The sequence below is a fragment of the Mirounga leonina genome, unplaced genomic scaffold (assembly GCF_011800145.1).
Source record: "Mirounga leonina isolate KUSES-001 unplaced genomic scaffold, KU_Mleo_1.0 Mir_91, whole genome shotgun sequence".
Taxonomy (NCBI): Eukaryota; Metazoa; Chordata; class Mammalia; order Carnivora; family Phocidae; genus Mirounga; species Mirounga leonina.
Window position 1 is genome coordinate 17,469,490 of NW_023270839.1, and position 12,676 is coordinate 17,482,165.

At 49.6% G+C, this 12,676-nt stretch overlaps 1 protein-coding gene across 1 annotated transcript; it reads left to right on the top strand.

The window, feature by feature from the left end:
- Positions 1-8,990: 8,990 nt before the first annotated feature.
- INAFM2 (InaF motif containing 2) lies at positions 8,991-12,116 on the top strand. Its single transcript, XM_034994046.1, has one exon. It carries the CDS (start codon positions 9,459-9,461, stop codon positions 9,915-9,917), a length of 459 nt encoding a protein of 152 aa, XP_034849937.1. The 5' UTR covers positions 8,991-9,458; the 3' UTR covers positions 9,918-12,116.
- The last annotated feature ends 560 nt before the right edge of the window (positions 12,117-12,676 follow it).

Below are 12,676 nucleotides of genomic sequence, written 5' to 3' on the forward strand. Positions count from 1 at the left end.
GGAAGCTCTGGGAACACTGTGAAACTTGCTGCATCCAGACCCTCTGAGCCAGGACCCAGGATGGGTGAATGGGGAGAGGGAAGGAAGGTGAGGAGTTTGGACTTCTAAAGAGCTTCACCCTTGGTTCCAGTGTGCAGCCAAGGCTGGAGAACCAAGAAAGACTCAGCCCCTTCTCATTCTTGGCACGCATGTCAGACCACAACTGAGATACTCGGGGACCTCAGTTTAGGGTGCTTTATCATGAGGAAACACACAAGCTGGAGAACATTTGCTGAAGGGCAGCGAGGATGTAGGAAGCACACAACACGCTGTGAGGACTGTTAGAGAAAATCGCAGCATGGAAGACACCGGTGGTCCCCGAGGTCCACCTTCAGATGCTTAGGCTTGTTCTCTGGGGTCCTAAAGGTTAAAATCTTAGGTGACAGTCTTAGGTCAGGCTTTTCATGAAACATTATGAGACAGAGATTTGCTTGTGGGAAGTTTATTGGGAAGTGCTCTCAGAAGCAACACAGCACACCTGAGGGAGGGAAAGAATCAGGACGGGGTTGGGGGGATGCGGGTAGAAAATGATCAACAATGCAGTCACCACAAAGGACACCTCTACAAGGAACTTTAGGGTTGAGATGACCCTTCAGAGGCAAGTTGAGGTGGCCCCAACTGGGGCAAGAGGACTGGTCCTTTGAACCCCTACATTGGCCAGATTAGCCCTAGGAAGGGCTCATGAAGTCAGGCAAGGACCCTCCCTTTGGTGGCTTAAGGAATTCCCCGGGGAGAGACTCATCTCTCAGCCATCACCGGCCAGCACTTTTGGCAACATGGGGATAAGCTGCTTTGTCCCAAAGGCAGGATGTCCCAAAGGCACCATAGCGACCACAGTAGGACCTACCGTGCACAGTTCAGACCTACTTCATATGCTAAGCTTGCTCTACCTGGAATCACTCCTCCAGGATTCTGGTGATTGCTTTCCCTGGGAAACTTATGAGAAGGTGAGTGGCATGAACTATAGCCCCCACTATTACAGCTTGTCTTGGTGACATAACTGATATTCAGCATCCCCCACTCCCCAACCATTACCCACTCTAGATTCTCTTTACCGTCAACTTGTATGCCTGTGGGTCGAGTTGGTTTACCTGGTGAAATGACTCAGATCCTCATTCCTAAGGGATATGAGCCTCTCATCACCTTTCTCAACCCTCTTTGAGAAGGTTGAGTCCTTCTCAAACCAGGCTGCTGCATTTGGCCACTTACTATCAAAATTGGGCAAGTGTGTACCAAGAAATAACCTAGTGGATGAACTGGGTGCCAAACATATTCTTCCCTGAACCCATTGTAGCAGCAAACCTATCTCTTCCAAAGGATCAGGGTCAAGTACATCTACGAGGATGTGACTCCGCCCCCCGCTTTTTTTTGGCCTACGGGTCTTTTGGCACAAGGAGTTTGAAGGACAGAAAGCAGCCATACTTCAAGTTTGTGGGATTCTTGTTCTGTCCCTTGGTGGAAATGTTCTACATCTGGGAACCAGATTCTCTAAACCTAGAGGGCCTCGAACTGTAGGAATAGGAACTGCAAATTCCCCCAAGAGGGTCACTGGGAGTGATGTTCAGTGGGGTTATTCCTCCTTTCACCCCTTGTTTCTTAGACCTCTCTATCATACCCATTGGACAACAGAACCATATTATAGTTATTGAATAGGGTGCAGGGTGTCCCATCATCTCTAAAATGGTCCTTCAGCTGCACCTTTGAAAGGCTCTTCTTTTACTCTGTCAGCTTAAGTGGGTGGCAAAGTACATGATAGTCCCAGAAGATTCCATGATCTTTTGCCCACTCTTGCTCTGATACTACATTATGTAAGGTTCCATGTCAGTAAATGAAATACTCTTTAAGCCCTCAGGGAATGGTGCTGGTTGAGGCCTTTAGCAAGAAAGAGAAATCTATATCCAGAATATATGCTGATTTAAGTCAAGATTAATCACCAACCCTTCCAGAGAAGAACAGGTCCAGTGTAGTCAACTTGTTACCAAGGGGCTGGTTGGCCATCTGTTGCTGGCAGGTTGAACATCTGGCAGCAACAATTGTAAGATCAGCCTTGGTGAGTGGGAGCCCATTCTGTTGGACCCACCCTTGCCACCATATACAATATGCCTATGTGCAGCCTCCCTCTGTGCCAACATGGCCAGTTTGTTCATGTGCCCATTGGGCCAACAAGAGTGGTTGATGACAGAGGCTGGCAAACTTCAGCTAGCCAAGTCATTCAATCTACTTGGTGGAGGCTCTCAGATGGGCATTAACATGCAATATATAGATCTTCACGTTTGGTGCTCGCTCTCAGAGATACATCCACATGTCTCTCCCCAAGATCTTCTTGTTCCCAATTCCCCAATATCACTTTTTCTAAGCTTCTAACCGACATTTGTACAGCCCATGAGCCTATATGTATTTTTACCCAGGGCCACTCTTCCGGGAGCCATGATGATGATTTGGGTCCCCAGATATCAATATAATTCAGACACTGGATGACCTTAAAATGTTTGGTCATGGATGCCTGGGTGGCTCAGTTAGTTAAGCGTCTGCCTTTGGCTCAGGTCATTATCCCGAGTCGGGCTCCCTGCTCGGCGGGGAGTTGGCTTCTCCCTCTGACCCTCCCCCCACTCCTGCTCTCTCTCTCTCTCTCTCTCTCAAATAAATAAGAATCTTTAATTTAAAAAATGGGCATTTCACTTTCCCCAGTGTGCAGTTACCCAAGTAAATGGCCATGGGTCCCCTTGGGGAAGGACTAGTGAAATCATTGCTGTATGGCCCTGGTATTACAAAAGCCTTCCTCCTAGGGACATAACCCCTCCTTCAGGCAACAGGTTCTAGATCTGAAGATTGAATCAGGTCTGGAAACTGGACAAGGTATTGTGACTTTATACTGGAGCAATGGCCGTCAGTCTCCTGGCCTTTCACTCTTGATTTCTTTTCATTGTACAGCTCAGCAATTTTGTGTGTGGTCTGCAGATCCTTGGAGGTCTCAGAGGCCATTTCAGAGATTTCAGAAGGTCAAAATAATACTAAGATGTTATTTGCCTTTTTCACTGCCTAGACATTTGCACTGATGGTGCAAAAGCCAGTGGTGGGTGAATCTTCTGGTACCTTAACAAAGCAAGACAGTGACACCAGGGTGTTTTGGTTGTTCATTGTGAAGACTGACAGACAGAAGAAAGAAAGGAAACAAAGAGAGTATGGAGGGAGGGAAAAAGGGAAGGAGAAAAGAAAGAAGAGTCAGTTTCACTTAAGAATGTCCTTAATGAAGCAATAAAAATTGCTAAGTTTTATTAAATCATGACCCTTAAATACATGTCTTTTAAATATTCTCTGTGATTGGAGTGCAGCTCTTGATCTTGGGGTTGTGAGTTCGAGCCCCACATTAGGTGTAGAGATTACTTAAAAATTAAAAATCTATTAGGGGGCGCCTGGGTGGCTCAGTCTTGATCTCAGCTCAGGTCTTGATCTCAGGGTCATGAGTTCAAGCCTCACATGGGACTCCACACTGGGCATAGAGCTTACTTAAAAACAAACCCAAAAAAATTATTGAAAAAATAAAAATAAATATTCTCTGTTATTAAATAGAAAGTACTGTACTGCACACAGAAGTATAATGGGTCTCTCTTATGCACCACTGAGTTACCAGCTGAACAATTTTTTCTCATTGAACACCATTTTCACTTGAAAGAATAGCTGGCAGATAAACTGTGGTTATTAAGACTTGGTTATTTGGCAGATGTTTTTCCTAATTCAAACCAACTAAGCCTGTCACTTTGAGGAAAACAACAGAGATTATTTGTGACTAATTTTAAAATTTGAACTTTTCAGTGAAAATTAGAATTTTAGAAAATTTAGATGCACTATCATGAGTTTGACAGAACCCAGTGAATTTTTCTGATATTAACAAATATAACTTTTAATATTGTAAAATGGATTGTATCAATATTTGAAAGATCTCTATAATCCGATGAACCAGTTTTTCCAAATGACCACAGCAGGATGTTATAAAACTATGCATGGGTAGAAGAGCCATTCACAGTGCGGGGTAGATTAATAGACTTTAATGTGATTGAATTCATTGATATAGCTTCACATTCTACATTACAACCACCATTTAAGAAAATACTACTTGTTGAGTTTGGGTGTAGTCTCAAATCATGTGAAAAGGCTATTAAAATGCTTCTGTCTTTCCCAACTACATATCTGGGTCAGGCCAGATTTTCTTCATATATTTTAACCAAAACAACATATTGCCAATTGAAGCAGATACGAGAATCCAGCTGTCTTCTATAAAGCCACTTTTAAGAGATTTGCAAAAATGTGAAAAAAGCCACTCTCACTAACTTTCTTTCTTCCATAAATATAGTTACTTTTCATAAAAAATATACTATGGATGTTAACATATAATGGGCTAATTTTTTTTAATTAATTGATAAGTATTTTATAAATGTCTCAGTCTTATTTCCAATGTGGCAATGTCAATAGATATAACCCATATAAACAAAAGCGCTTTGGAGACGTCAGTTTTCAAGAGTGTAAAGTGATCTTGAGACCAAAAGGTTTGAAAACCATTGGCATGGGTTGAGCAAAACCGTTCCCCGCTGCGCATCTAGTTTGCCCTAGGGCTGCTCTGTTCTATGCACTGTCTGCCTAGTTCTCCTGTCAGCACCCTCCACTGCGTCCAACTTGCTGCTCATCACCATAGCTGTACCAACCTCTGGATTCTATTATTTCGTGGTCCTATCATCTCCATCGCCATCAAAGGGCCAGTTCTGTAAATGGCCTCTTGCCGTCAGCCCTGGCCTACAGAGGACAGCCAAACTGAGCTTCTCCCAGTGCATTCCTCTTTGCTTTGATAACCAGAGTATCCTCTGGGCCTTCCTGCAGGACTGAAGTGGGTTTCTGGCCTTACACAGAGGACCGAAAATAGCAGGCTCACTTCTCTGAGCTTTTTGAGCCTTCTTCTACCTTTTGCTATGGCAGTTCTGGCATTTCCATTTCCCTTGGCTGGCCATTGTCTTTCTCCTGTACCCCAGATCCTTGTCAGGGTATTAAATCCTATTTCACTTGAGAGCGCTCCCATATCAATAAACCCTCCTCTTTTTAACCTAATATTCCGATTCAGCTCCCCGTGGATCCAGCCTATACATCCTCTCCTAACTCCTACCAATACATGTTGGCTACTTTTGTAGCTCCTTGCACTTATAGCCCTCTTCTTCCCTAGCAGGCCCCTGAACATCTCTGGCTGGGTTTTGTTGCAACTTGGCCCTTATTTATTGGTCTCGTAGGCCGAGAGAGAGGGAGAGACAGAGACAGAGACAGAGAGAGAGGCAACTTCCTTTGGCACCTGAGAGCAATTCCCAGAGACAGTGGGAGCTGTGAGCCATCAAGTACCCAACGCTTCTGGCAGCTGGAAGAATGAGTGCCTCCGCCCTGATCTGAGGGGACCCTCACTACAGAGACAAATTTCAGCTCTGCCTATGAGGCAGAGTAGAGCAGGGATCAGAACCCCCTAGGGTCAGAAAGACTCAAGTTTGAATTCTATCTAGCTATGTGACCTTGAGCAAATTCCTTAACTTCTTTGAGGCTGTTTCTTCATCTCGAAAATGGAGATAAAGAGTAACTACCTTCTAGATTGTTGTGAGACAAGTGAGATGAGGAATGTAAGGGCCAAATCTGGAGCCAGCACATAATAAGGGCAAGGATGTTGCTACTGTTATAATGGGTCAGAACTTTCTAAAGCTGAAAAGGCTGCCTTACAGAGCAGACAATAAGATACACCATCATGGATACTCTCTTAGTTGCCGCTGGAGAGGGCTCCACAGGGATGTTGTGGAGGAGGTTCTAGGGCCCTTGAGGGTATAACAAAAGATGACCTTGGGACCCATTCTGTCCCCAAGCTGCCTTAATTTTCTGATTTCTCTGACTGCTTACCCTTCCTTGGTTGGGGAGAGGCACTTAGAGAAGCATATTCACTTTCAGGCCACTAGGGGGCCACTGAGTTGCCTGCAACAGGAATACTCTAATGGTTTCTTAATGGCTCAGGCACCAGGGAGATCAGGCTCAATTATATCTGAAAGCATTTTGAGTTCCTAGGCTAAAAGACACTGTGTAAATCCAGATAATAAATAGGGCTTGTTGATGACAGGTTAAAGAATCTGGCACTGTTTAGTTTGGAGAAGAATAGGGTGAGAGGAATTGAATAAGGGCTTTGAGTATATTTATTCCTTAGCATAGAAAAGAGTGACATGCTGTTTTTCTACCCCACTGGGAACCAAGCAAGAAGAAAGAACTTTAGGGACGCCTGGGTGGCTCAGTCGGTTAAGCCGCTGCCTTCGGCTCAGGTCACGATCCCAGTGTCCTGGGATCGAGTCCCACATCAGGCTCCTTGCTCGGCAGGGAGCCTGCTTCTCCCTCTGCCTGCCTCTCCCCCTGCTTGTGTTCTGTCTCTCTCTCCGACAAGTAAATAAAATCTTTAAGAAAAAAAAGAAAGAAAGAAAGAACTTTACTTTGCAACAGAAGAAATATGGAGTACACTCAAGAAAGAGGATGGAAAGAGGCTTTGGGTTGGCCTTACCTGGAATCTTCCAAAATAACTCACCTTGGTATTGTTGATCTGATCAGTTCTGCCTGGAAGACCAGAAAACAGGGAAGAGAAGAGAGGACAACATCCAGAGACAATTCAGAGATTTTAACTCAACAGGCCACCCTGCTGGGCGAGCTCTGGACAACCTGGGAGCAAGGTTGGGGAAGGAGTGGTTGTCTTTTCCCCAGTTGCCCACAAAAGGCAATTAACATTCCAAATTTCTGATGTCCTTAAAATTTCTCAGAAAGTACAAAGGCAAGTTAGGCTATTCCTGGAAATAGCATCCAATTTGATGAAGTTTTAGAATATAAGTGAGGTTCAGTGGGGTGGAGTCCGGAGCCGACAACTAAGAAAGAATTCTTGAGACCTCTTTGGTGCAAAGTGGTGGTTTATTGAAGCACGGGGACAGGACCCGTGGGCAGAAAGAGCTGCTGCCCCGGGGTTGTGAGGGGTGGCTGATTATATACTTGGGAGTTGGGGGAGGTAAGGAAAAGTGAGGTTTCCAAAGGATTTTTGTATGTTAAAGAAGACTCACAGGATACCAGAGGCCATTGATTTGCCATTGTCAAGTTAAGGTTGTTTTTCCTTCTAGTAAGGCATGAACAGTAAGAGAGTTGGGAGCTTCCTGGAGAAACATTACACTTTGCCCACTTCAAGTATCTGTCAATGGGCTGCAGATTATAAGGACATTTAATTGTATCTACATTCCCTTCTGGAAGCTAGGCCATTGATAGAAATGCTTTGTCCTCGTAAATTGCTAAGACTTTTGTAAACTGAGGGAGACTCCTGTCCTGCAAGACTGTGATCTCTGTCAGTTAACCATCTGTTTTTCCTTTAGGGCAGCCAGGAGTTCCTGCGCAATGTCCCACATACCACATGGGTGGGGGGTGTAGGATACCAGCTTCTGCTTGATCCTCAGCTAGCCTTCTGCTCCCTCATCAAATTGACCAGACTCACACCTGGATCTCAGGAATGAGAGAGAGAGAGAGAGGCTGAGTTATAGGCCTGTGGTTTAAGCAGCTGATCAACACCCTCAGCTCTGGTAGCCCTCAACTTCTGTTTGGCTGAGATAGCAGGGCAGGAGTGCTGGGAAGGAGCTTCCTTATAAAGGGACAGGTGTCTGGAAGGCAAAGATTCTTGTGGAGGAGGAGGGAAAATGGGAAGGGCAGAGAGGGTCCTGTCCCTCAGAGTCAGGAGCCAGGAGTCAGGCTCACACATGAAGGGGGGCTGTGTCCCACACAGGATCCCATCACCACCACAGTCCCCACACACCATCACACAGGCACAGTCTCACATACCCACTAAGACATCCCGGCAGTCCCCGCACACCCAGCTCTGGGAACACAGGAAGTAGAATTCAGGGAGGAGGGAACCTAAATTCTGGAAAGCCTTCTACAGAGGGAGTGGGGAGAACAGAAGGCAGGAGAGAGGAGGGCAGAAGGCCGAGGAAGGCACAGGGGAAAGTGGCTACTGAGACTCCAAGCTTGGTGAGGGGATGTCAGCACCAACCGGACCCTAGGGAGGACAAACCTCACAAAGGAATGGGGGGGGTGGGCGGACAACAGCCCAGACTCTGAGGCCCAGAGGGAATCAGAGAGGGGAAATTTTCTGAGAGCCACTGGTTCAGTGCAACTCCTTGAGTCCAAATTAAGCCCAAAGCTGGGAGTCCGAAGCCCCCCAAAAGCGGGATCTCGGACCTGTTGCGAACTTCAGGACTGAGATGGGAGGCGAGTCTGGAGAGCCCAGCTTAGCACGTGGTTCTGTCCCAGAAACTAAAAGGTCTGCGCAGCGTGACCCGGGCTTTAAGAGAACAAGGGAGGAAATCGGGAAGTTTTCAGCAGAGCCCCAAAGCCCAGCCGGGGCCGGAGCGGGGGCGGAGGGGGGGGCTGGGAGGGGGGGCACGACCAGTTGTGACCACAGTGAGTGATCCAGGCTCCTTAGCTGCCTGTGCGGGATGTGGGCCGGGCCCATTAGGAGTGAAGGGGTCCAGGAGACCGGCTCTGAAGGTACGTGGATCGGGGCGCGAGCCGAGAGCATGAGCGTGTTATCACCCCAATTTGGGGGGTATACCGAGGCCTGGGGCCGCAGCCGTTGCTGCTGTTCCACGTGTCACTTCAGACAGTCTGGAGCGGAGGGTAGAGGCGCCAGAATTGACAGCTCCTTGCTCAGACCGCCCCTCCCCGCCCCCTTTTCCAGTTCCGCACTCCGCCCCAAACGGCGCCGTTCCCCTTTTAAAGAAGCGCCCGGGGCTCCCATCCTCGCCGCGCCAGCCCGCCCGGGGCTGCGGCGCCGTTGCCCTTTTAAGAACCAGCCGCCTTTAACTCTCTCCTAACGGGGCGTCCCGGCGGGGCTCGCGGCGCCCGACAGAAGCCCGCCTCCCCGCGCAGCACTTCCGGACCCTGGCGTCGCCCTTTTAAGAGGCAGCCCCCAGCAGCGCTCCCCCCGCCCCCTGTTGCCGGCGCGCGAGGTGGGGGAGCCCTGCTGGAGCGGAGCGCGCCGTCCGCGCGGCCACTGGAGACCGGGCGGCCGGCGGCCGGGCAGGCGGCGGCAGCAGCGGATGGGGACGCGGAGCCGGGCGGCTGTGGCGGCCGTGGCTGTGGCGGCGGCGGGGAAGCAGCTGACGGGCCGACGGCGGCGGCGGCGCTGGCGGCAGTGACTGATCCAGGCCCCGGCGGCGGCTGCAGCGACGCGGTGGAGGGCTGCGGGCGGGCGGCGTGAGGAGCGGCGGCGGAGCGCGGAGCTGCCGGGAGCGGAGGGCGCCGGGCCGCCCCTTGTCCAGTCCTCGCAGGCCGCCAGGCCCCCTCCAGCCGGGGCCGTGGAGCACCGGGGCAAAGGCCGGGGCCCCCCCATGAAGGAGCGCGACGCGGCCCCGGCCGAGCGGGGCAAGCCGGCCACCTACACCGGGGACAAGAAGGCGAAGATGGCGGCCAAGACCAACAAGAAGTGGGTCCGGCTCGCCACCGTGTTCGCCTACGTGCTCTCCGTGTCGCTGGCCGCCATCGTGCTCGCCGTCTACTACAGCCTCATCTGGCAGCCGGTGGGCGCCGGGACCTCGGGGGGAGCCGCCGGCCCGCCCCCCGGCGGCTCCAACGCCACCGGCCCGTCCGGGACTTCGGGAGCGGCGGCGGGGCCCAATGCCACGGGGTCGTCCCGCCGCGAGGCACCGCGCGACGCGCCCCCGCTGCAGGCGGCGCGGCCCATGTCTCCGGAGCCCTCTGCCGACAGTCCCCTGGCCGGGCCGCTGGAGCGGCCGCGGGGCCCGGAGGAGGACGAGGAGGAAGCGGCGGCGGCGCCGGGGAGTCGTTGAACCCCTCCGCGCCAGGGGCGGCCGGGAACCTTTCTCGCCTCCCCAAGCCCGGAGGCAGGACTTTGCAGCAGGACGGGGCGGGGAGCCCGCGGGAGTGACCCCCACGGGAATGAACGCTCTCCCTTCCCCGCAACGATCACTAGCTCGCCCCGAGAGCGGGTGGCCTGCAGCCCGATCTTCAGCCAAGGGACCACGATTCGCCGGGGGCTCGGGGTTTGGTCTTCCTAGGACCGTGCTGCGCCAGGGCCCTGAGCCATAAAGGGAATGGGGGGAGGGGTGGGGAGATCCCAGCTCCGAACCCTTTTTCGCCGCTAGCTCTGGTGTATCCTATGTGCAGGAGTGACTCGGGCTTTCCCCGCAAGACTCAGGGGAAGGAGGGAGCTATAGGGGCTCTTTAATAAGCTGAAGCTCTCGGAAGGAGGGCACCAAAAGTAGTGGAGCTCAGGTATGTCAACCCAGTTGCAGTGGCCACAGATGCATTTAATTTATAGATCCCTGTATATAGTTGTTGACATATGCACTAGAAGCTATAATTACACAGAACTATATGTATCCTCCCACAACCCTGGGTAGCTCCCCACTGATGGGGTCATGCAAGTGCTATTTGCTGACCCCCAAAGTGCAGCTAGCCAGAAGGGCACAAACACTGGTTTTTTTGTTCTTGTTTTTGTTTTTCATCACCCACTCTATTCCCCCTATTTCAGAAAGATAGGTTTATGACCCTAAAGAGTATAATCATCCTTAGACTTGAAAGGACAGTGGAAAACCTTAGGAGAAGTAGAAGCTGCTTAGGGAGGGTGGAGAACGAACTCATCCCCTCCTCTTCCCACCCTGGTGCCCCCACGGAAGAGGCTTCCTGTTGTGGCCCTAAGGATCTGGATATGGGCCAGGGAAGAAGGAAGGGAAAGAGCAATGCCTCTGTGCTTCAATCCTTGGCCGCCTCACAGAGTTCTTTTAGGAAGAGCAAGCTTTTGTAAGTAGAGTGGCTCAGAGTGTTTGTACTTTATTTTCCCCTCCTCAAGATCTTGTCTTGTTCCAGTAATCACCCTTGCCTTCCCTCTTTCCTGAGCCTGTAAGTAACAGTGTAGCCCTGCAATTAGGGTGAAATCTGTTGTGAAACCAGAGCTCTGAGCACGTTTTATGGTTCTGAGTTGCATTATAGAATCAGAAAGGCTATAAGGTGGACTTCAAGCTCAGGATTGTGCTTTGATGGCCGGTTAATGGACCCGCGTGGGAAAATTACACTGGTTTGCCTTTACCTCTCCTGATAAACCCTACTTACATGCAGCCTATACTTCGATGGAGATGAGAAACACCAAGGGAAGCGACATCTGTATGGTTCTGGGACAGCAAGAATTATACATCCTCAATTTGGATTCCATTTCCTTCTGCCACTTGCTTTTAGGCAGTTGAGTGTGGGTAGTGACAAGATATCAAACCCCTTAGTGTTTCCTTTTTGGGAAATGAGGCACTTTAAAAAAAAAAAAAAAAGACAAAAACTTATCCACCTGAGTCCTAAAACAGTTTGTCTCCAGTTTTCTGGCCTACACTCTAGTTAGCTCTGATCGAAGTTTACAGGACAGCAAGTCTTGCTTTAAGCCATGTTCTGTTGTGGGCAAGGTAACAGCAGCTGAGCTGTCATAGCCTAGGAGCAGGCTGGGAGCACCCCCAAGGTGTCTTGGCTGGAGATTTCTGAGCAGCTGACGTGACTTTGGTCATTAGGAAGCCTTTGAGGCCTTTTTAAATTTTTGGTGGGGGTCTGGGGGTGGGGAAGAAACATAAAATGCCACTTTATAACTTCAATAATAGCCTGTAATTTATATTTATTGTGTGAATTTTTAGTCCTATATTTTAATAATTTGTAAATTGATCTCTTATTCCAAGAATCCTTTGAACTTGCAGGAGGACAACTGGGAATCCAGTCCCCTGTCCCCATCCCTGCATTCTGGACTGCTGAATCCACTTTGGGATGGATCAAAGAGTCTAGAGAGACCACTCGTAGGTCCAGCTGCTGGCCTCCTGACTCTAAAGCCTGCACTGGAATTGGGACATTAGCTGCAGCTCCAGCTGTGAACATGACCAGAGACATTATTTATAATTCAGCCATTTAAGATATACCTGTCCTCAAAAAGTCCTGTATATTTTTTAAAAGTTTTATTTTTCAGGTGAACAAAAATACATTCTAAGAACTCTACATAAGCCTGTGTAAGTTGACCATTTCTTTTTCGTACCCCTTGGGGAAGGAGTAGAGGTTGGAAGAAGAGCTGGTCCGAGAGGTGGTGGATGGATGTTGATGAATAGTTGTAGAAGGAAAAAGCAATTGCCCTGATGTTCTCTGTGCCCGATGGCTTGACTGAATTCATTAGTGAAGGGTAGCAGGAATGCATCTTAGTCGGGAAGCAGTCATGGGGTCAGATGAACAGTGAGAGCTAGCTCAGCCACCTTTTACCAACCTTTAAAAACGTTTAAAAGGTTCTGCATTTAAAGGACTCTGAGCAGATGCCTAGCTGAGGACGCTAAGGGACCAGTGAGTATACATATTAAATTATTACACACACCCCCCAAAAAAAGAGTTCTTAAAAACACCAAGCTGGCTGAGAGCTGGGGTGAGGATGAGCCACCTGATAGCATCACTGTTCCCACCGTTAAGCCATCAGCCCCTACTTAGTTCAAGAAGCCCTAGCACGGGGAGGGACGCGCTGATGCACCCTCAGTGGCTGGTCAGAGCTTTGTCTACAGGGGAGCAGGCGAGAGAGCCA

What these genes read in the sequence shown, in the direction of transcription:
- INAFM2 (XM_034994046.1), top strand. Translation starts at nt 9,459, where the DNA reads ATGAAGGAGCGCGACGCGGCCCCGGCCGAGCGGGGCAAGCCGGCCACC.